We start from the raw sequence: 24,664 nt of genomic DNA, 5'->3' as shown, positions 1-24,664 counted from the left end.
TAAAGAAAGAACACCAGGTGCTCATCCACAAAAAGTGAAAGAAGCAACTCAAAACCCTCTCAGGTCATTTAACTACTGAATGAAAACCTTTTCTTCTCCTTGCTCTTCTCCATAAGACAGGGTTAACTGGACCACGAAGGAGTGTGGCAAACAACTGGCTCTCAACCAGGCTATAGCAGAATCACCAAGGAACATTTAAAAATCATCAAAGCCAGGGTCCCACCCAGGCTAAACTGGCATCTCTGAGAGTGAGGCCAGGCATCATTTATTCTTAATACTCCCTTGATGAATTTCAATCCACAGCCAAGTTGGAGAACTACTGGCCTAGACCCTATACTCCAGATCCCTGGTGCCTGCCTCTTCTACTGAATAGGCAGTAAAACCAGCCTAATCTGACACCAAAACATATGGCGTGCAGAGGTTCCTGGGAGCTCAGAACATAATGGGGTTCATAAGAGAAACCCATGTCACCAACAGTCTGCACTTTGAGTTTACACTGGCATTTCTCCAACTAGAGTCCTTCCGAGTACTAACCTCATCAGTTCAGTACAAGTACAGTTCAGTCTGTCAGTCATGTCCAACTCTTTGCAACCCCATGGTCTGCAGCACGCCAGACTTCCCAGTAAATTACCATCTCCAGGAGCTTGCTCAAACTCAAGTCCATCGAGTCAGTGATGCCATCCAACCATCTCATCCTCTGTCATTCCCTTCTCCTTTTGCCTTCAATCTTTCCCAGCATCAGGGTCTTTTCTAAAGAGTCAGTTCTTCAAATCAAGTGGCCAAAGTATTGAAGCTTCAGCATCAGTCCTTCCAATGAATATTCAGGATTAATTTGCTTTAGGATGGACTGGTTAGATCTCCTTGCAATCCAGGGGACTCTCAAGAGTCTCCTCCAACACCACAGTTCACAGTTCAAAAGCATCAATTCTTCAGCACTCAGTTTTCTTTATAGTCCAACTCTCACATCCATACATGACCACTGGAAAAACCATAGCTTTGACTATACAGACCTTTGTCGGCAAAGTAATGTCTCTACTTTTTAATATGCTGTCTAGGTTGGTCATAGCTTTTCTTCCAAAGAGCAAGTGTCTTTTAATTTCACAGCTGCAGTCACCATCTACAGTGATTTTGGAGCCCAAGAAAATAGTCTGTCACTGTTTCCATTGTTTCTCCATCTATTTCCCATGAAGTGATGGGACCGGATGCCATGATCTTAGTTTTTGAATGTTGAGTTTTAAGCCAGCCTTTCTCACTCTCTTCTTTCACTTTCATAAAGAGGCTCTTTAGTTCTTTTTCACTTTCTGCCATAAGGGTGGTATCATCTGCGTATCTGAAGTTATTGATATTTCTCCTGGTAAGCTTGATTCCAGCTTGTGCTTCATCCAGCCCAGCATTTTGCATGATGTACTCTGCATATAAGTTAAATAAGCAGAGTGACAATATAGAGCCTTGACGTACTCCTTTCACGATTTGGAACCAGTTTGTTGTTCCACGTCCAGTTCTGTTGCTTCTTGACCTGCATACAGATTTCTCAGAAGGCAGGTGAGGTGGTCTGGTATTCCCATCTCTTTAAGAATTTTCCACAGTTTATTGTGATCCATACAGTCAAAGGTTTTGGCATAATCAATAAAGCAGAGGTAAATGTTTTTCTGGAATTCTCTTGCTTTTTCCATGATCCAGCAGATGTTGGCAATTTGATCTCTGGTTCCTCTGCCTTTTCTAAATCCAGCTTGAACATCTGGAAGTTCACAGTTCACGTACTGTTGAAGCCTGGCTTGGAGAATTTTTAGCATTACTTTGCTAGTGTGTGAGATGAGTACAATCATGTGGTAGTTTGAGCATTCTTCGGCATTGCCTTTCTTTGGGATTGGAATGAAAACTGACCTTTCTCAGTCCTGTGGCCACTGCTGAGTTTTCCAAATTTGCTGGCATAGAGTGCAGCACTTTCACAGCATCATCTTTCAGGATTTGAAACAGCTTAGCTGGAATTCCATCACCTCCACTAGCTTTGTTCGTAGTGATGCTTCCTAAGGCCCACTTGACTTTGCATTCCAGGATGTCTGGCTCTAGGTGAGTGATCACACCATTGTGTTTATCTGGGTCATGAAGATCTCTTTTGCATGGTTCTTCTGTGTATTCTTGCCATTTCTTTTTAATATCTTCTGCTTCTGTTTGGTCCATACCATTTCTGTCCTTTATTATGCCCATCTTTGCATGAAATGTTCCCTTGGTATCTCTTAATTTTCTTGAAAAGATCTCAAGTCTTTTCCCATTCTATTGTTTTCCTCTATTTCTTTGTACTGATCACTGAGGAAGGCTTTCTTATTCCCATAGGGAATATTCTTATATTCTCATAGGGAATGAGAAGTCCCAAATAAAAGAAGGCTGCTCCAAGCTTCTTTTGTACAGAAGAAGTGTACACACTGTACAAGCAGTCTGTGTGCTGGCTAAGAGACGAGTTTGGGCTCAGTCTGCTCCAGCCCAAAAGATTATGTTATTACCAATCAGCCATGAGTTTGGGCTCAGTCTGCTCCAGCCCAAAAGATTATGTTATTACCAATCAGCCATGACATTGGGTAAGTCTCCCCAGCCTCAACTGGAGCACCTCCATTCAACAGAGAGTAGACACTCAGTAAATGTTAGCTACTATTATTTCTCATAAAATCTCTCTGCTTTGAGGTTCACAGTGAATATAACAGGTTAAAAGCACTATGGTAAAGAAACACTGTTCAACTTTCTATAGCCTAAAGTTTTCCACTTGTTTGGTCACAAAACCGTATAAATGTATCCTGCAGAAGTGCTGGTTCACACCCATGCCCTGCCACCCACACGGTGGATCTCTAGCCACAGTACCGAAGAGCAGGAGGGCCAATACCCCATCCGATGCCAGCTGTCTCCAGCCACTGCACGTACAGGGAGTGTGGCCAGGACCTAGCGCCTTCTGAACAACATCAGAGAGTCACCTTTACCAAGGCTTCCCAAACCCGAAAAGGTGTCAGGTGACATGAAAAAGAAGAACTCAGAGCTCTGACAAGGACCCCCCCCCCTCCCGCCTCTATCCCAGCTGGATTTCAGGATGGACTGAGTCCTGGACACAGACATGCAGGAATAGAGTATGCTGTGCTTGAGGGGAACTTTTGAAACAAAGTAGGAGCCCCCACCATGTTAGGGAGGTACAGTGCCTCTTTCTGATCTTTAAAAATTTTTCTCAAATGTTATCACACCATCTTTTCAATTATAAGCAAACCAAAGCCCACAGAACATCTGGGGCACCGATGCCGCGGCACTTCCAGTCTCATTTAGAGGGTATAAGCACAGTAAGCAACACAGGAGAGGCAGGGGACACAGACTGGGGCAAGGTCCCCAGAGATGAGGAGGGGATGTCTTGTGTCTGCCCCTCCGCTGGTCCTCTCGTTACTCACCAGTACAGGAGCAGAGGCAAAGGCATTGTTCCTCCAAGATCCAAACTGGCTGGCTGGCTGTCTATCACCCACCTCTGACTGCAGCAAGTTCCGAGCCCTGCTGGACTCTGAGAGGCACCGCTTCTGCCACTTGCTGTGGTGTCTATAGGCACTGAGTTTATAGGAAAGAATGGGATACAGACAGAGCCTTGGGGACATCTATGAATAGAATCTGAGTCTCTGCTAAGCACACCTCACTCCCTGCTCTTCCACCTCGCCAGCCTCCATGGGCCAGGGCAGAGCTGGGGTGAAGTTATGACTCTTACAACACAGGGGCCACAGCCTGGACCTCCAGGGGTCAGAGATCAGGAAAGTGAATGGAGGGTAAAATTCACCATTCTTCAGTGGGCCCACTCGAGTATTCTTGCCTGGAAAATTTCATGGCAGGCTATAGTCTATGAGGTCACAAAGTCGGCCATGATTGAGCAACTGAGTATATTACTTAGTATATCAAGGAAGTATATCTAAAAATCAACATGCTGAGTGCAAAAGCACTCTAGAACCAGCTAAGAACCTGAAATCTGAGTTTTCTCCTGTGTACAATGGGGATCTATGACTGTCATATTGAACAGGTTGGAAGATTAAAGGAAATGATGCACAGAGGGGGTTCTGGCACACAAGAAGCGTTCAATAAATCGTAGCTGCTAAGACTACTGTTGTGGCGGTTTATTATGGGAGATTAACTAGATCCTGGGGTAGAAGCAAAAGAACTTTCCTGCCTTAGCTATCCCTCCTGCCTAGCAAAGAAAAAAATAAACACAAATAAGCCAAGAGCTGGGAGCAAGCTGTGGAGCTGCATGACTGTTCAGATCCTTGATTACGGCCCACTCAAACCAGCGGCTGGAGTGCGGGCCTCTTACCCATGTCTGCAGGAAGAAAGGGAGCTGTGTCTGTTCAGTGTTTGTACAATGTGCTTTCGATAAATGTGACCTCGGATAATCCTTGCCTCACAACGGTACTGTAGGTGGGCTTTATTAAAGTCATTTTCACAGATGAGGAAATAGAAGCTCAGAGACGAACAGATTTGCCTGAGGCCACACGTCCAGGAACAGTCCTGAGGTTAAGAAGAAAACCTGGATCCATCCACGCCACAGCCCATGCATTTGCTGCGCCATCAACCGCACTGTCTCCAGGAGAATATATAAACGCCTAGATCCTTCTAACTCAGATCTACCTTTTCTGAAAGTTGATTTCAGAGAAGAAGAAAAGAAGCTGAATAGCGTTTTCCAGGTTCTGAGAAGTCAAATTGCAATTTGGGACACACAAAATGACTCACAGATGCATCATAGGGCCTTCAAAGGTTTCTGTTCTGAGGAAGTTACCTTTGTGCCCAAGTCGCTGAAATGAACTGAGAACGGGCAGGCTGTCTTTGCCAAAGGAAATCGGGCAGTGTTATTCATTAACAAGGAGAACATATGTGGAATTTATCTTGAAAATGTGAACAAAGGTTCATAAGCTTAAGATGAAAACCAAGTTAACCATCACATGTGAGAACAGAACACACTCTCAGATCTGTCAGGTTTCAGAAAACTGTCCTTCCTCACAACTATTCTCAGATAGCAACAGGAGGATATGCTCTTATGAAACGAGGGCAGGCTGGTGACTCAAAACCAAACCCTGACTGCTGGCATTTGAGTGGCTTTAATCCTGCCAAGAGGAGACTTTGCTTCTAAGAATACAAAGGACTAAAGAAGGCATCCTGGAGGCCACAGCAGTGGAACAAACAGACATCCCTCTCTCCTTAATTCAACCTGGCCAGGTGAGGAATCCCTTTGCCCCCACATCTAGAAGAATGAAAAGAAGACATCTGATATGTTTGTGTTCAAATCTTAACAAAATTAAAACCCTAAAAACTATCTGGTGAGGCCTTACCTCCCATCCTGCCAGATCTCCTTCTAAGGGAAAAAGGTTAGGGTGCTCTCCCTTCCCAAATAAATCCTGTTTTCTTTCCAGCAGTGATGGTTTCCCCAAAACTAACAATGGAACACAAAACCAAAAAAGAGCAGTTCTATTCTATGTGGCAGAAAACAAATATTTATACAAACAACAACCAACACTCCCAAGTGTGTCAGGGAATGTACAAGCAGAAACAGGACAAGTGTCAATGAATTACATCTATCAAAGTCTAAGACTAAATTTCCTTGACATCCAAAGTAGAGGTTAACAATGGCTTGTTCAATTATAAGAAAGTCTCCCTTGTGCAGCAGACCTGCTGATTATCAACATATCGGTACAGCAACAGAAAAGGTACTCACTCTGCATATTTCTTTCTGGATTTCACACCTAAAAGGTGTGTGACCTTAAGTGTGTGACTTTCACACACCTAAGGTCCATTATGTACCAGGCACTGTGCCGGGCACAGGGAATCCATGAACTAATAGTACAAACAGTGTGTCTCCTCAAAGAACCTGTATGGAGCCAGTTTTTTGCCTCTGCAGTCAGAACCATTGGGCATCCATTAAATATATGTTCTCAAAGATTTCTGGAGATGCCTGGGATAAGGACAGTCAACATTCCTTTTCCTGTACATCAAATGACTTTTGTCAGCACTCACCTGCTTTTTTTTATGGATGTCCATATTCTCCAGCACTAAACATATAGTGTTATTCATTAACAAGGAAAACATATGTGGAATTTATCTTGAAAATGTGAACAAAGGTTCATAAGCTTAAGATGAAAACCAAGTTAATCATCACATGTGAGAACAGAACACACTCTCAGATCTGTCAGGTTTCAGAAAACTGTCCTTCCTCACAACTATTCTCAGATAGCAACAGGAGGATATGCTCTTATGAAACGAGGGAGCCGAACAGAAAAGAGGGAGATGAAGCGGTAGCGCAGAAGCGGTAACATGCTGGACCACAGCTGGGCTTCTGACCTGGACAACAGCCAGTCCGGGAGGGACAAGGACCTGGAAGCCGGAGGCCTCCTAAAGGGGCTAGAGAGGGAGTCCCTGACTTAGCTGACCATCTGGAGAAGAGTTTGAGAATTCTATTAGACACATGGGGCATGAATCTGTGTAGGTATATATAAACTGAACAAACAAAGGCAATGACAAACCTTAGGAAAAACAAGTTTTAGAATCAAGAAAATGACTTTCATAATAAAAATACTAAGTGCGAAACCTAAAATTGTGAAATAACCATACTGGAGGGGTGGGGATGGAGGTGAGAGGGGTCACGTGCTAAATTCAGAGAGTTAAGTCCTGGTCTTCCACAGTAAGAAGTCAACAGATAAGGTCTCAGATCGTGGGCCGAGATAGGTAGTGTAAGTAGGTTGCTTAGAAATACGGAGCGAATATACAAAGCAAGGGCTGAAAGGTTGCAGGCAGCTGTCCTGAGGAGGACTGGGAGGAGGGGGAGTGGGAGACGGAGCAGGGCGGGCAGCGCACAGCTGCTTTTCCTTACAGGCCATGCCTGGGGTTTCATCGGGCTTACACATGAAGCACATCTATTACTTTATTAAATTAAATAAGCAGCCAATCCAAAGCTATCTCGAACCATCATGGAGTTTCGTGAGGAAAGAACTATAAAGGGAAACAAAAACACACAGAGTCGTGCTCCAGGATGTTTATTCTAGTTGGCCGCAAGTTCCCTGGACCCAAAATGAGGGTGAGATCAGAGCCTTCCTCCGGCTCAAGACACTCGGGATGCCTGAGCAGGACCTCGGACCCTTGTCTGCCGGCAGGGTTCACCTGACATCGCACCAGGGCAAATCCCACTTGGCAGAGACGACCCCAGTTCAGCTGCCCCCGCCACAAATCCAATACACAGATTCCTATTTCAACTTGGAGAAGAGTTCATTTTCTTTTTGGATTGCTATAATCCCTCCAGTTATTCTTTACAGCTGTTGCAAACAGTGACAAAGGTAACTGTAATCCTAAAATCTCCACAGAGTGACTTGCAAAGGGTTATTTAGCTACCCTGGGGGATTAACAAAGGGTGCTCTCCCCTCTCCTCCAAGGTGGTTCTAAGAGGTCACTTTCCTTCCTGATCTCTGCTGCTTCTTCTCTCTGCTGCTTAGGGAAGTTGCCGGGGGCAGGGGGGCGGAGGGCCAAACACTGGACTCAAGCACCAGAGTCAGACGGGGTCTGGGTCTGAGTCCTGGCGCCGGCCTTGTTTCCTAGCTGAGTCATCTGGGAGGGGTGCTTCCAGCCCTCTCCACATCCGTAATCCAGGGATAATAATAGTATCTACCTCGAAGGAGTGTCATGAGGCTTGAAGGAGATCACACATGGAAAATCCACAACGCTGTACCAAGCATGCAATTCTTCATCATTATTATTATTGTTGATATTATTATTTCCCCCAATAGTCATGATGTGTCTGTACTCTGGGTGAGATTACCTGAAATTATGCCTGTTCCTCTGACTGTTTAAGGTCCTGTACTGTAAGGTGGCTGGGGTGCAGGTGACATGCACACAAGGCCTAGAGGGATCTGGCCCCTGAATTTCTCCCAGTGAAGAATGCAAAGTCTGTCCTGGCAAGTCGGGCTGGGGCAGCCTGGGAGGTTGCCCATTACTGCAGATGAGACAAACCAGAACAGACAACTCCCAGAATGGCCACTAGGGTTTAGTTTTCTTTCTTTCTTTTTTTCCCCAAAGAGCTGCTAATACATTCTAATCCAGAGCGCTCTGATGAGGCAGTTCACTTTTTTGTGCAAAAGGAAAGGGAAAGCCCTAAGAATCTGCTGGCCCTTGGCATCTGAGAGGCTCCCATGGACACGCCCCAGCGCTGCATTACACAGTCTGACCTGAAGATGGCGGTGTTTCCCTAAACTTGTTCCAAAAATGCCAAGTATTTGAAGAACGCCGTAAAACCTTAAAAAATGACTGCTGTCAAATAATACCAGGAGAAAAATTATAATCCACTTAGGAATTTAAAGAAACCAAGACAAATAACTCACGTCAAGGGATGCTAATGTACAAGTTGAAACAGGACAAGGACAAATCACCTCCGTTTGCTTCCTGTTATGTTCCTGCCTGGACAGTCTGCTCAGACACCCCCGAGAGCAGCCTGGGCAAACTGCGATGGCCTCCGGGCCCTACAGGGGCAGGGAGTGGCTACAAGACCAAGCCAAGGGAAGTGACCTGCACCTTTGGCACCTGTTGGGGTAGGAGGGCTGGGGTGCTTGCTCATGGTCCAGCAGGCTCTCTCCTCAGCTACTGCTCAGAGGCACCAGCCCTGCCCTGGCTACTTGGCCCCGAGGTAGCTGGTCACTCTTCCCTGCACTCTTCCCAGAAAGAAACATCACTGGAAACAAGAAACAAAGAACAAATAAGTCCTTCCTTCCTGGATCTCATCCCCACCTCCCCATTCCAGCACCATAGAGTGGCCGCTGTTTTCTTAGAAGGGAGTCTTCCACACACAAGTGCAGCTGTGAAAGCCGACTGGCTGAGTGCAGGGACTGCAACCAGGAAGGCACGCGGGTAGGGTGCTGACCTGCCAAGGAAAGCAAATGGAGCCTGGCTGGGCCTCTGTGAAATGCCTATAAAACCCAGCTCTCCAGATGCTTTCAATTGCCTCATCCCCAAATGGTCATGAATAAAGAGGTGAGCGTCCAGAGAAGCTCAGACATGAACAGCAAACCACCCACCTTTGCTACGAGAGGGTGTGACTGGCATGGATAAGCTGATGGGAGAGCTCACAGTCATGCAGGCTGGGGTGGGAAAGGCCACACTCACCACAGTGACCTGTCACTTCCAGCACCAGAGAACCCTCCTTCTCCTATGTCCTAGTGGAAGGCGACACTTGGTAAAATGTAGGAGAAAAAGCAGGGAGAAGCATAAACAGGACACCGCCAACCATCAGACCCGCTGCACTCTTCCTCTGTAGACCGGGAAGGCCAGATGTGCTCTCAGGCCATTTATACGAAGCACGTGGTGCACACATTAAGAACACAGGTTGGAATCCAGGCTCTGCTATTTCTGAGCTGTGTGTGGCCTGAGGCAAGCTGCCTAACCTATCTGGGTCAGGTAGCCTCATCTGTACACAGAGATGACACCTGGCCTGCTTATCTCATGGGTCAATGGGAAGGTCAAATGAAACAGTAATCATGACGGTTCTGTGTGAGCCTTAGGGAGCTACACAGATGCTAGTATGCAGGTTAATTATTAATGAGATCCACACACAAACCATGAACTAGGGGAGAGAAAGAGCCTCCTTTCTGAAGGACCAGAAACCAAATCTGCCCAAAGAGCTGTTTCCCATGAACACACAACCCTGCTCTGAGAGGCAGCGACTGCCTTAGCAAGCACTGAAGGGCTTGGAAGCTCCTCCAGAGAAAACCTGCCATCTTCCACTCTACCCAGGATATAGGAGAGGATCCTCCTGGCCCCAAATCTAGAATCTAATAAGCCTTGTTTCTGATCTCACCTCTCTGGTCAAATCCCCACACAAGCCAATCAATTGTTCTTTCTGCCACTGGCCTCACCAATGGTCCTATTTTCTGAGTTGCCCTGGTCACAGTTCCCCAACCAAAGTCAGCATCTGTGAAATCTGATAAAGAAATTTAGTTAATCTGTGAAATTAGGCCTTTGAAAGAAGCAAGAAAAACATGAAATCATCCTTGGGCCCACATTTAACCAGCTGCCCGTATGGAAAAGAATCAGGTTATCGGCAGAATGTATTTGCAGAACTTGAGGGCAAGGCTCCCTCAGAGGAGAAAACTTGGGCCCCCTCGGGCTGTGAAGACTGCTGACTCACTCCCCATGTCCAGGAAGTCCCAGGCTTTTCTGCTGTTCCATTCATTTAGCATTAAAGATTAGGAAACAGGTCATTCCAGACGGCAAAGCTCCTCGCCTTCCGGTTGAGAACCTCCCATTGTCCACCGCTCAGGGATTCTCTCCTTCTGTCAAGTGTCCTTTCTTTTCTTTCTCCAAGCATCCTGATCACCTTCTTTTACTGGCTGTGCCAGGGTGAAGGGCCTTGCTGCATCCAGCCTGGGCTTGAGGAGCTCGAGGCTTTGAAGGGCAGCTGTTTTTGCATTTGAGTAATTTTTAATTTCTTAAAATATACAGTGACATGGTTAAGAATACAAAGTGGAGCCAAACTTTGGCTCAGCCTCCTCCTGGTGGTGGAACTTGATAACGTACCTTGATGTTCCTGAGCTTCCATTTTGTTACTGAGAGACTGGACGTAAGAACAGTATCTGGGTCAAATGCTCAGCACGTGATGCTCACAACACAGGTCAGCAAGAGCTGAAGGTTACCCTGACAGCTGTAACTCAGGAAGGTTTTCCCTAAGTGAGCTGAGGTGTGCACTTCCTGCTCAGGTCTGTTCCTGTGACCATATCACAGAACCTTGTTTCTTCCCCAAGGCAGTGCTTCTTCAAAATCTAAAGAGAGCAATCTCCTATCCCACCCTCTCCATCTCAAAGCTTGCCCTTCTCTGGCTGTGTAACTCTACCTAACTGAACTCCTCGCACATTCTCTTCCGAGATCATGGTTGACATTAAACACATTGCCTTTGCCTGGAAGATGTAGCTGAGTTGCCAGGCAGCTGGAGGAACCTGCTCTGCCCCAGGGAGTGGGTAGAGGGAGCCCACTACCTTTTCCCTAGTGGCTCAGATGGTAAAGAATCCTCCAGCAACGCAGGAGACCCCAGGTTCAATCCCTAGGTCGGGAAGATCCCTGGAGAAGGAAATGGCAACCTAGTCCAGTATTCTTGCTTGGAGAATTCCATGGACAGGGGAGCCTGGTGGGCTACAGTCTGTGGGCTCGCAGAGAGTCGGAGACGACTGAGTGACTAAAACTTCAAACTTTCAAAACTAGGCTTTAGCAGGAAAACCAGTCCTCGTGCACACTCGAGATTCAGCTTACAGCTCTGGAAGGTTGGGTTTTCCTCTCTCTGAAGCAGCAGCTCTTGAAGTCAGTCTCTAGGAACTGGACCCTGATGACAGGTGAGGAGGCCCTTTTAAAAGAGCCCACCCTAGATGGAAGATCTCACACTTAACACTGAAAGTCCTTTGATAAAGCAACACTGAAATCCTGTAGAAAGTGTGTCTTTAAGCATTACTAACCACTTCCACAACCTAGATAGCATATTCAAAAGCAGAGACATTACTTTGCTGACTAAGGTCCGTCTAGTCAAGGCTATGGTTTTTCCTGTGGTCGTGTATGGATGTGAGAGTTGAACTGTGAAGAAGGCTGAGTACCGAAGAATTGATGCTTTTGAACTGTGGTGTTGGAGAAGACTCTTGAGAGTCCCTTGGACTGCAAGGAGATCCAACCAGTCCATTCTGAAGGAGATCAACCCCGGGATTTCTTTGGAAGGAATGATGCTAAAGCTGAAACTCCAGTGCTTTGGCCACCTCATGCGAAGAGTTGACTCATTGTAAAAAACTCTGATGCTGGGAGGGATTGGGGGCAGGAGGAGAAGGGGACGACAGAGGATGAGATGGCTGGATGGCATCATGGACTCGATGGACGTGAGTCTGAGTGAACTCCGGGAGATGGTGATGGACAGGGAGGCCTGGCGTGCTGCGATTCATGGGGTCGCAAAGAGTCGGACATGACTGAGCGACTGAACTGAACTGAACCACTTCCAAAATAGTCTTTGTTTTTTTAGATCTTCCTTTCTTCATCCTCTGCTGTTTTTCTCTCAGGTTCTAGCGGAGCCAAAGGTAACAGAGGGCTGACTTGCTGGTTCTCCACCAATATAAACAACCACTGACTCAGGGGCAATGTCTGGATTACAGATGCTGCAGGCCAGAAGGGGGCGCTCCTCCCCTGGATTAGTCTTCCCTTGGCTTCTTGTAGATTCTGGCTGGCTGCAGGTACTCATCAGATGCAAATAAACCCAACAACTTTTGGTTACTGGAATCAACACATCTAGCTCTGAATCCCATTTCCAATGTCAGCTGTCGGTTGAACACTGGGCAGTCTATGTCGCAGGGCTGGGTAAGACAATGCATCGTGCAGGCTATCACCAGCACGACTACTGATAGGGGTGGGAGGGCTGTGAAGAATCTTTAGTGTTGGCAGTGGTGATACATGTGGTAAACTGAAGAGTGAATTTCCAGAATAGCTGGGACTAAGAGAGACAGCTAATTGAAACGGAAGAGAATTCACAAGACTTTTTAAAGCATTCTGACAAGTCTTCTAAGCACCAGCTTCTCATATTATATAATATGTGCTTTATTTTGCAAACATAAGGTGCTGTTACAATGAACATGTAAAGGCCCTTGAGGTCCAAGGTCACACTGAAAAAATGTGTAGTATGGGAATGGTTTCGTTGGTTCTGAAACTTTCAGAGCCGTCTAAAATAAATTCAGCTGGTACATTTATTTAAACAAACACAAATATGCTATCCTTAAAATTTAACATCAAACATTAAGCAAGTTAATTTGATAAGGAAGCCAACAAAGTGATCAATAGTTACGGGTCCTAAACAAATTTAACTTTGGAACCTGCAGATCTCTGTCTGTAATAGCTCAGGCTCACTGCAATCAAAGGGCTATGGGTAGTGCTGGCAAAGACCAAACAAATAAATTAATGAGTGTGGTACAGTGTGACTTTTTCCACCCATATTACAGCCCTAAGAGGTAGGGAATTCTAGTTCTTTCTATAGAAGAGGCTTGGAGAGGTTGCTGTCAATGGCTGTGGCCAGGCCTGAACCTTCTCTGTCCATATGGCCCCCCAGGAGGACACAGGCAGGGATGCATACCTGAGGAGCAACAAGGCCAGGAGGAGGAGAACCTAGTTTGCTGGTCCAGGGTGACACCCTTTGTCCCAGCTACTCTGGAAATGCACTCTCTAGTTAACCACATTTATCATCGTCACCACTGAAGTCACGTGCTGGAGTTCTACAGAGTTAAGCCTTTCATTCAGCAGTAAAAGGTCTACTCTAGTGAAAACAGCCAGACTCTTAATTCTGAATGTACATGAAACACACATATCTGGGCACTACTCCAAGGGCTTGGTGGATCCTGCCTTTCTAAACTATTCACTAGCTTTCACCTGCTTTATCTACACCAGAGTCATCACCTCTGGAATGCTCTTCTTCCTTACTCTTCCCTGCCCATAGGGATCCTCTACCTCTTTGCATAAGGGCTGGTTCCTCTGCACAGCCTGCCCAGTTTCCTGTCCACTCACAGCACTCCTAGCCATCACATTTCCCAGTGACCCTATGGGGGATGGCTGCCTCACCCACCAGACGTCAGCCTCCAGCAGGGCAGAGTTGCTGATGGGCTGGGCAGCACCAGAAGGCGCCTTCTTGGTACAGCACCCTGAACACGTGGGTGCTCATAACTGTTTATAGGATGGACAAAAGGAACTTCTCAGCGATGCACAGTGGGGAGCCCAATCGCCACTAACAACTAGAAGAAGAGGAAAACGGTCATTCTGGGCCCCAGTAGGTCCATAACTGAGAAGGACAATTACCATGAGGGTGCTCCATAAGCTTCTCAAATTAAATATAAAAATTTGTTTTGTGATAAAACATTATATTGAGTCTTTTAACAAGGATAACAACTAACATCTTGAGATTTGTGCTTCCTAGTGTCTTGGAGTTCTATTTCTAATCAGGAAATGTTTACAAGTGAATAGGTTTGCTCACCCAAGAGTACCGACTAAACACACAATTCAAGACCTTCACCACCAGTGGTGGTTCATAGTAGTGAAAGAGTACCCTGAAACAGAAGACCTGGGCTCTGGGTCCTCCTGCTCATTGGCTAAATATTCTACATCTTTTAATGTGTCTTGGCCTCAGATTCTCCACGTGTAAAATGGGTAAAACAAAATCTACTCCACCAGCACTCGGAGGACAAAATGACACAACCAATGACAGTGCGTTCTGTGAGCGACGAGGCGTCACACAAGCATGAGTTACTCAGAGGAGAAGCATGAGCTGAGCCAAAGCCCAGCCTGCAGCCAAAGAAATGTCTACACTTCCTTGAAGGAGGAGGAAGCAAAGAGTCGCACAGGTCATCTTCTTGGTGGTTTATTTCAATGCTCCCACAGACAAGGATTTAGGCACTCACCATCACTCTTCTGGTACAGCCACTCAGACACTTGTGCAGAGTGACCCAGGAGGCTGGTCTTCTCTTCCAGGCTGGTTTTCAATATGCTCCTTTTCCTTTGCCTGCCTCGATGGGCCCAATAACTACCTCTCTTTCTTCATTTTATCCTAATTTTGGAGCAGACTCTATTTTTCTACCAGCATTCACAATTCATAGGCAGAAATGCCAGGGGGCCACATGTGGGTTCCTGAGTGTCCACTCTGGTGATGGCTGGTGGAAACCCCTCTATTCGTGGTGTCTTCCTGTCCTACCCTCAGAGGCTTCCCACTGAGCCAAAGCACAAACGCCTCAGGGAGAGGTCACCTCCGGTGGTTCACATCCAAGTTATTTACAACAGATGATGAACTCACTCGTGATGCTTTCTCCTGGTATCAGAATGACAGCAAGGCAGCAGACAGACAGACAGCGGGGCCCCGTGTGCTTTTGGGAGCCGCCAAGATCAGCCGGGTGGGGTGAGGTGGAGAATATGGAAAGGAGTTGGTAAAGATCCCGAAGACAAACCCATGATTCCTTCCATTTTTGCCTTGGGCTCACCCACACACAGATGCAATGCTCGCACTCACAGCCAAGGAGTGGGAGTGAAGGAAGGGGCTTGGGCTTGTCGGGTGGAAAGAAGGGAGGCTCACATGTGTAGGGGAAATGGTGGGCCCAGCTGAGAACAGTAGGAGGATGGGCACTAGATGGGGTGGGGAGACGGGAAGGAGGAAAATGACAAATTGGGTCCAGATGCTAGCTTAGTGGATATTTAGGGTATTAAGATGCATCGCATTCTATGTCAGACTGCTAAAGTACTACCCTGTTACTTCTCCTTCAGAAGCTAAGAACTCGCCGTCTTGAGGAAACACAGCTTGGAAAAGAAGTATGAAAAATGGCTAAATAGGCTTGAGTTTAGGTTTGAGTTGTAAAGACAAGAATTTGAATCTCTAATTCATCAGGTACTAACTGTGTGACTACGGAGAAGTTACTTAACCTCTCTGTCTTCTCATGTATTAGACAGCACCTACCCTTATGGGGTTGTTTAAGAGCAAAATGTGATGGTATCTATTAATTGCCTTACACAATACCAGCCACAGGTCAGGGCTCAAAAAATGTTGTTGTTCAGCCACTCAGTTGTATCTGACTCTTTGTGACCCGTGGACTACAGGACGCCAGGCTTCTCTGTCCTTCACTATCTCCCTGAGTTTGCTCAAACTCATGTCTATTGAATTGGTGATACCATCCAACCATCTCATCCTCTGTCGTCCCCTCCTCCTGTCCTCATTCTTCCCTAGTGTTAGGGTCTTTAAATGCAAGAGCCTGTTAAAGTCTTACTCTTCTGCTCTAGTAATTCCTGGAGTTTGCAGTCCAGAGCATCCATAACCATTTAGCTCTAAAGTTTTACATATTTGTCAACAGAAATACCTTTTTACTTCATTGGAGGGCTGCTCGGCCCTCCTTACCCAGGCCTGCTTTCACGCAGGGTGTCTGATCTGTTAGGCCCAAAGGCAGGGTAAGGGGAGCAAAGCCCAGGTAAAAGGCACCCAACTCTGAGCACACTCACCGAGTCTGGGTCTCGCTGCTGTTCAAGGAAAGCTGAGAATTCCACCAGGCGAAGTTTGGTTGTGCCAATGGAGCGGCCCTGCCAGGCCGGGACCGAGGGAGCTGGGGCTGACGCAGGTTCAAACCCTGAAATACCGATCGATCGTTACCTTAAACCCAGCTCCTTGCCTCCCATCATCAGGTCTCAGGCCACCCCTGGGGCAGGCGCCTACAAAATGGACCACCCAGGAGCAAAGCTAACAGCTCTGTCCACCAGAGTCCAGGGCTGGAGGTAGGCCAGCAGAGGTGGGTTCTCGCAGAGGAGCCCAGAGGCATGGCCAACTGGAGAAGCGCAATGCAGGTGGTTCTTCCTAAAGCTGGTACCAGCCCAGCTTGAGGGCTGGGGGTGAGGACACCTGACCTGGGGCAAAGGGGCCTCACTGGGGACCACGGCACGAAAGATGAAGGGTGGAAGCGGATGCTGGCAAAGCGCTCCTGTGAGACAGGGATGAGGGCGCTCCCTGTGTTCTTCCAGCTCCCTTCCTGAGTAAGACTGCAGTCACCAGCACTGTGAAAGATTCTCCCGGGATGCTCCGAGGTGCTGGAGCAGAGGGCAACATGTGAATGCATTTCAGTCTGGGAGCTTATAATGAAGAGTGTGTGTGTGTGTGTGTGCGTGTGCGTGTTGGGAGGCAGGCAGGCTGGCCAGATGCATGTTTTCTAGCTGGGCTTCCATGTAAGCACTCCTTTAAAGAAAGGATACTCAGAATTGAAATACACTTCTCTAAAAAACAGTGAATAAAACCGTCTGCCCACAAGACTAAGATTGCCCAATGTGGCCTGTTTATGAGGAGGAAGGAACCAGAGCAACTTCTCCTTTCAAGGGTGACCCAGGGCCCTGAGTGAAAGTGATCAGGCTTCCTGTTGTTTTTTTTAAGAAAAGCCCATCAGAAGAGCTCTCTAGAGATGACGGAGGCAAAGCAGGACCTGGGAGGGGACACTGGTGACCCTCCTGAGCTCTGGGTTAACCCTGCCTTGAGGAGGGTGGTGGCAAGAAAGGGGTGTCCATGGCCCTGCAGGGGAGGGAGTTTGTGCAGCTGGAGAACAAAGTGAGAGGGTTCCTCAGAGACTCACCTGGAATGGGGGCCGTGACTGCTGGCTGGATGGGGTAGGCCTGCTGCACGAAGGGCTTGACGCTGGAGAGAGACAGAGGACAGAGAGAGTCAGAAACCATGATTGTAGCAGCAGCTACTTGCTAGATCTGGTCGGGGCCTCCCAGGGCTAGGGACTCCTCACTGTGAGCTTCCCTATCTGCAGGTGGTAGCAGAGCCCAGGCAGAGCTCTACCAAGATGGAGACCCAGCTGTGCTGTGCAAACGAGAGGGACTGGCTGGGTGCCGATGACCACACCACCAAGCCTCATGCCAGTTCCACAGCACAGGTAGGGCAGATGTCAGCTATCCTTGCATGCACTGTGGCATCCACCTCTGAACCTTGCTTCTGGTCCCTGCAGAGACCAAGGTCAACAGTCATCATGGGCAGGCAAGGCTTGGGACATGTTTCAGGTTCTCTTTCTCTGGACCAAATAGCTCCATTTCCTTTGAGAATATACAGGAAGAGGCTCCTTCCTTTCTGCTTTTATCCCCAATCTGTCCTCGCCTTCCGGCTTACTGAGCTTACCTCCCATGCTCTCAAAGCATCAGTCGGATTTTCTATTAGCTTCCCCCACTACAGGGAAAGCGGGAAGAAAATGGACTATAGGATCACCTCCACTGTCCTCTCTCAGGAGGACCCCAGGCTCTGCCCCCTGAAAGCCATGAAAGGACGGAGACTCTCCTCCTGTTGCCAGCTGCAGGACCACTAATACTGAAGGTGGGAGTGAGGTCTTTACATGTCTCCCAAATCTGAGCATCTCTTTCCTGCTACTGGCCTCAGGAGATAACAGTGGGGGGTGATGTCGGTGATCTCAGGTTAAATCTCCCTCCCACCGCACCCCCCTCCGCAAGGCCCCAGGAAGTCTGGTGCCAGGAAACCTCAATCTGGGGTGGGCTGTGACCAGCCCCTGGTTGGTTGTCAGTGCCGGCCCCTCCTCAGACTTACTCTTGTGACGATCCAGGCTGCCCTGTTTGTATCATTCCTGGCCAGAACTGGAAGGCAAAATACAAAGAGCTTCAGGATTAGGAGTTCACCTCAAAGCACTGTTCAGGATGTCTATGCACTGCAATCCCTGCTAAACACAGGGGGTGCAGGTCATCTGCCAGTGGCCAAGTGACATAGCCTAAATGCAGATACCACAGGTTGCTGTCCTGCAGAAGATGCTAACCTCCCTGAGGGCAGGCACCAGCTCTTTAAGAGTTCACTTGACACCCAATAGGAATCTGGGTGCATTACAGAGGGTTCACAAATATTCCGTCTGACTGCTTCATCTATGTGCCCACTCGCCCTTCCTTTCCTCCCTCCATTGTGCAACACTTCGTACGTGACACTCTGCCTCCATAGCTCACAGCCTGGGGAGAGGACATAGCTCAGAACCAGGACAATGCAGACACCTCCTTTGCTATGGGTTTTCCTAGGCCCTGGTGCCTGCTGACAGCCTCCGGGAGTGGCAGCAGATGTCAAGGGATTCGGACAGCCTTGGGTTTGAGCCCCGACATGGCTCTCCAAGTGATTATGATCGAGTTACCCAAACTCTTGTTTTGTTACTAATTAACTTCAGTTTCCTCATCTGTAAAATGGCAGTAACAGTAAGAGGCATTTAAGATTACTGTGAAGATTAAATGAGACCACAACATTAAGCTTCTCAGCCTTTGGCAGGTGCAAAATGAAAATAGTAGTATAGAATACTTTTGTCTCTTTAGAGGCTAGTTGCCATAATGTGACCCCAAGGACACAGGAACAGAGACCAAGGGCCAGGAATAAAATGACAGAAATGGAGAGGCAGATCACAACCTGGAATGGTGCTGTAAAGTGATACTTAATTCCATGTCTTCAGGGACTAAGATCCCCCTACTTCTTCCCTCTCTCTCTCTCCCCCTCTCCCTAGCTCCCTGCTTTTCTCACCATTTTGCACCTAGCATCAGGGCTCCACAAGGTGGTCCTTCCCCTCTCTTACACCTGGCACAATTAACAGGAAGTGCCAGGTAGATGATTTCCCGCTCGGCCACGTCGGCTCCATGTGCTCAGGGGCCATCGCTACCAGACCCAGCTTGTGACTTACCCCCGGCGCCCCCGGGAAGGTGGGGCGTGGGATCCCAGGCAGCCCCAGCTTGTTGTGAATGGCAGTGGCCGAGACGATCTGGGCCGACGACATGGCGGCCATGTGCTGCAGGGCCTTATCCTTTGCAGTCTGATCCTTGAAGGCGACAGTACACACAGACTTAATACACAGCGCACGGCTACCAGGCGGCTTAAACAGGCACAGCCGCGAGCACGGGGCTAAAATACAGAGCCACAAAGGAGGCTGGAAAAGCAGACATGCATGGATAAACGAACACAGCCAGAAGGCTAAAACGGCCTCAACCTACTAAAACTGAACGTTTACTGAGAACACCCAGTAGCAAGATTTTAAAAAAAAAAATTCTTTTTTAATCCATTTTACAACAGAATGGGAAGCCTCTGAGGAGAGTGGACAATGTATTTATTTTTCCAGCTTCCAAAAGGAGATGTCTCCAATTACTTAACAGACTCAAAGAAACAAGGGGGAAAAAAAACAAAAACAAAAAACGGCCCTGCTTTGAAGCACACAGATGGGAGGAGGGCGAGAGAAGAGGCATGGCTGTGGATCTGGGGTGGGACCATCCACAGTGCCGGGGGCCCCATCTGTGTGCGGCCTGGGAGCCCTGGCAGACGCTTGGTGGGGGGCTCAGAAGCAGCGGGGCGGCGGGGCCAGGATGGGGCCAAGCAGCATGCTGGCGGGGGACATGCTTTCTCAGGTATCCCCGCTGGGGTCGAAGGCTAGGCGGGTTCACTCTGTAGCAAGGACGCAGGGGGTTCTATCAGGGACGTGGTTTCTCCTTTTCCTAAAAGGGTCTTTTCTAGGAAAGCCAAGGCTGGTAACACACAGCTTGCCAAAAAGTCTGCCAAGCACAGCTCAAGTACAGAATACTCAATTTGGTGAAAATACTTACCATGCTTGTTACCTGGATACAACAATAAACAATTTGTTAAAAGGATTGCGTACAAAGGCAGGTTTTTCTTCTTCGTTAAAAAATATACACGTATACAAACAGGCGGTACAATAAATCGTGTAGGAGTGTGGGTTTTTCCCCTCCCCCCGACATTTTAGGAGAAATGCGTGACCTGGGTAACTATCTAGAAGGACAGTTACCAACAACCCCAGCTCCCAGCTCCTCTGAGTTGATTCCGAGGCTTCCCCAGGACAGATGGAAAAATGGTCAGGCCCCTGGTGTGTGACACGCCCTGACAGTAGGGCCAGGGATTCACACTCAGTGAACCTGCTGAGGCTCCCGGATGCTTGCAGGAGGTTTATACACCCTACACACTGGGCCCAGACCCCATCAAAGCAGGAGCAAAATGGTGACATCAAAGCAGAAAGAGCACTCGCCACAGCTGCCATTCAGAGTTCAGACAGAGTGAAGTTCAAGGGGAGCTTCAGGCTGAGACACTGGGTACCAGCTGAGAGGTGGCTTCAGTGTTTACAGATTTACCCAAAGGTGATGAATAAACATGCTGAGGTACCAAAGGAAGGCCAAGAGGAGGAGGGAGAAAAACCAAAGCCTACAAGACAAGAACTAGAGGTTCCAAGATGATCAATCAGGTGGTCCTAAGGCACAGACACCACTTTGCCCCATAACTACCAGGAACACCATGTGAATGTTCAAAGGAGTATATTAACCCTTAGAAAAAGACCTAAGACTTGCATACAATTTTATACTGTATACATTTCCCTGGCTCTCAACTGGAAAATGAGCCTTATCTAACAGCTATTGGGGATACCCATGGCCAGGGCACTGTGGCAACTGAATGGCACCACGAGGGTCCTGGGTGCCTGTAGGACTACTGGGCCCCAGGACTGAAGTGATGCCCTTGCTGCCTCTGGTAAGATGGCATTTCTTCAAACTGAAGCTCCATTTGCTAATCTGCTGAAGTTTTTAAACTAAAGCTAGATTCCTCTGGCAACTTTTTTTTTTAAGACCCAAAATATTTCAGACAATGAGATGCCAGGAGGAAAACAGACAAATTTTGAAGTCAGTGGAATTCTATGATAAACTATGTGTGTGTAAATGCCCTACAGCCAAACTGAGCCCGACACATGAGATCTCAGGGCTCATCAGTCTACCCACAGCTGGTCCTGCAGTCCCACCTGCCTGGCCACCCTCTCAGAGGGTGCCCAGGTATTATAAACGGGAAGCCTGGCTCAGTCACACTTACTTCCTTCTCTGTCAAGAGCACCTTGACATCAGTACAAGCCTGTGGGTTTCTCTTTGGATGGTTACTTTGGACTCCCGCCCCCAAGTCATTTAACCCCCAATAAGTGGTTATCAATACTCTCAAGGTGATTTTTGAAACTGAAGGAATGGCCCAGGTATAACCCCAGGTCCTTTCCCAATGAGCCACAAGACTTAACAATCTTTCCAGGGCCCAGGTAGGCATAGCCGAGAAAACGGCAACCCAGGTTTCTTGTCTGCCTGGCTGATGCCAACCCTGTGGAATAACTATAAAGAGTTGTGGGCTTGGCTCTATTCCAAAACTACGCAATGGGGCAGGGGGATGGGGGGGATAGTGTATTTAAACATGAGAGTTCTGTTTATGAAATGCTGATGACAGGGGGAGTTCTGCTCACCCAAACACAGAGTGTGTTTGTGCACAGTTGGGTGGAGTGACCAGGAACTATCAGGTCCAGGTCCAAATGTAGGTAAGTCCCTACATCTTCATAACCCACTCTTACGCTGTTGATGTTTCCCTATGCTAGGCTGATGGAAAAGTTCTTCGAAATGTTCATAAAAGTTTGATACTTTTTTAACAGGGAAATCAGTCAATGAGGAAAGGAGAAAAGTCACCACCTTTACTGTTTAGGTCACAAAGCTTCAGAAGGTTTCAGAATACGGTGTTTTGTTAAATAAAGTCAGGTTTGGCTCTCTTATTACCCAGCATTCCACCAGGTACCCAGATGAAAAAAGAAGTTCAAAAGCAGGAGAGCAAATCTATTGCTTTGACCACACCAACCTACTCTCTGTCAGTAAAAGGCATACCTGCTGGGGAGTCTGGAGACCTGGTCTCAAACCTGCCCTCCACCAGACACTAATGGTACCTTGTGCAAATTACTTAACACTCTAATTTTCTTCATCTAGGAAGAAAAGAGTTGCACTTTATTTTCTAAAGGTCTTCTGGTTCTAAAAGTATTTGTAGCTATGACTCTGACTTCTATTATAAGCAAATATGTCCTGATACATATAGCCAGAAAACCACTAGTGAAAAGACAGCAGGATGTTAAAATTTAGGCAGCTCTCAGCCGCCTGTCCTAATAGAGAGAAAGCCAAGTGCGGAGAGGAAATTTTATCTCAAGTAGAGGTTCTTTCTGCACTTGACCTACCTATTTGAGAATAGGCAATTTTCTACAAATGGACTAAAATGTCTATACCAGTGATTTCCTACTTTTTGTAGTGCTGACATTCTGAGTACTCGTTTCATTTTATAACATCTCCCCTCTATCTATTATATACATTGGAAAATTAAGAAGATTACAATTTTTTGTTTAAAATCTAAAGCAACCATGCAGATAATAAGCACCACCAGGGCTATCTGGAAATCAGAATGGAGAGCCCGGCTGTAGATCTACTTATCCTGAAATGGGAGCACAGAAGGACACTGAGCTGGGAGATTTCAATAGAAGGATCTCTAAACTGTCATTTTCAGCCTAGAGATACATGCCTGGCTCTGGAGAAATTATAACTGTCAGTGTCAGACCTGAGTAAATGACTTCTCTGCGTCATTCTGGCCTAATATCTTGGACTTTTAAACGCTGCACTCTGTCATCACCACTTACCCGCAGAATAAAGAGGGTGGGGTTGCTAATCTGTCCAAACAACAGTAGCTTAAGTAAAGTCAACGATATCTGTGACATTTGTATACCACATTAATTTTTATTCTATGTTTTCACACTAACGTTTCTGAGACATGATGGGATTTACAAGGGATGAACACATTGTTTTATCTTGAAAACCGTGATTAAGTCAATGCTGAGTTATAATCTATGATGTCTTAGATTACAGGAAATACGGACTGTACGCATGTGTACGTATAAGCATGCGTGAAAAAAAAACATGCCCTAGGAAAAAGCTTGGACAACTTCACACTGACACCTTTTTGCTGATTTTAAGCCCCTCTGTTCCTAAGACTGTAAAGAATGAGGCCACAAAAAGCAGAAGTGGGGAAAGAAAAGGCAGATCTCCCTTATTCAACCAAACCCTAACTCAAGCCCACAACCTGAAATGTGGGAATTATTTATGGAACAGGAAACACGGGTCTCAGTCTATTGTTGGAGTGCTAAGAACAAACGGCCTATGTGGCCTGAGAGCGAAGGCACAGGAATCACCCCAAGGTGGGGTGCATGTTTCGGTTCCCACTCGACTCTCTTCCTGCCCCATTCCTGGCACTCTGCACTGTCAGCAGCCTCCCTACCTCCACCACGAGGGATCCAGCAGGCAGTGGCAGACATAAACTCTTCAGTCTGAAGCCTTTCAAACTGTTATTGTTACTAAGTAAACAGATTTTCATATTTTATGAAGCAGAGCAAGGCTGCCACTACAACTCTGGGTTCAGCTGACTGCCTCCTTCCTATGGTTGAAATGTACACAATGTTTGGAAAATGTCTTCATGTAACAACCATGACGGGAAGGCAACCTACCACAGAGGGACATGGCTGGACTGGTGTGCTCTGCAGACTCAAGGATATTTTATGAACCAGTCTCCGCAAAGTTGGGGACCCCTGTCTCCCCTCTGTTTTCTCAGCTTTGGATTTTTCTGCGGAATCAATTATCTCATAATTTTTAGGCATTAGCTATAAACTAATGTTAAAGATAATAAAAAACGGCACCTGCTTGTATGTACAATATTGTAGCAACTGTATATGAAGTCTGAATGAACACACTCCTGCTTAAGGACTCCAAACTAATGTATTCCTATGAAAGTCCACCAACATATCAGGAAAAATATGTACAATCAAAAAGAAAAAAGACCTTGGATTCAAAAACTTCTGAGAGCTATTAAATGTTTTTCTCCAAATATACTTCTCTCAGCAGTATGAAAATACAGTACATGAGAAGAAAGATAGCAATTTGCTTGAAAATCACTTTTTCAGAAGAAGACAAAATAGAACCCTTTCCTAAGAAGTAATTTTGCAGATGTTGTTTCTAATCTTACACTATGTAGATTCACATGACCTCTGCAATTATTAGCAGTTGCTCCTGAGCAGATAAACACTACAAGAGTCTATGATGGTTTTGGAGAAAGGATGGAGGGCACTTGAATTTTTCTAGCCATGATCTCTAATTTGCTTATTATTAGAGAAAGCAGGAGTAAGTACAAAAGGGCCTATTCCAGTCGGGCCACAGCTAATGCTGAGGAGACAAGGCACATTCATACTTCTCCTGACTTGCCATGTAATGAGGAGCAATTAATTCAACTTATTGTATTTCCAAATGCCAA

At 46.9% G+C, this 24,664-nt stretch overlaps 1 protein-coding gene across 8 annotated transcripts in view; it reads right to left on the bottom strand.

The window, feature by feature from the left end:
• The window catches only part of TEAD1 (TEA domain transcription factor 1), a 269,495-nt gene that overhangs the window by 42,356 nt on the left and 202,475 nt on the right, over window positions 1-24,664 (bottom strand). For 4 of the 8 annotated variants that reach the window (XM_018059574.1, XM_013969596.2, XM_018059571.1 and 1 more), the window contains 5 exons: window positions 20,125-20,136; window positions 19,215-19,349; window positions 18,098-18,144; window positions 17,133-17,194; window positions 16,021-16,145 (listed from right to left, as the gene is read on the bottom strand). In XM_018059574.1, the coding sequence (XP_017915063.1) occupies window positions 16,021-16,145; window positions 17,133-17,194; window positions 18,098-18,144; window positions 19,215-19,349; window positions 20,125-20,136 (381 nt within the window). The remainder of the gene's footprint in view (window positions 1-16,020; window positions 16,146-17,132; window positions 17,195-18,097; window positions 18,145-19,214; window positions 19,350-20,124; window positions 20,137-24,664) is intronic. The other 4 variants (XM_018059575.1, XM_018059569.1, XM_018059573.1 and 1 more) reach the window with 1 other exon arrangement.

This window comes from Capra hircus, chromosome 15 (assembly GCF_001704415.2).
Source record: "Capra hircus breed San Clemente chromosome 15, ASM170441v1, whole genome shotgun sequence".
In the NCBI taxonomy this organism is placed as follows: Eukaryota; Metazoa; Chordata; class Mammalia; order Artiodactyla; family Bovidae; genus Capra; species Capra hircus.
Note: the sequence above shows the minus strand (reverse complement) of the source record. Positions and strands in the feature narration are given on the sequence as shown.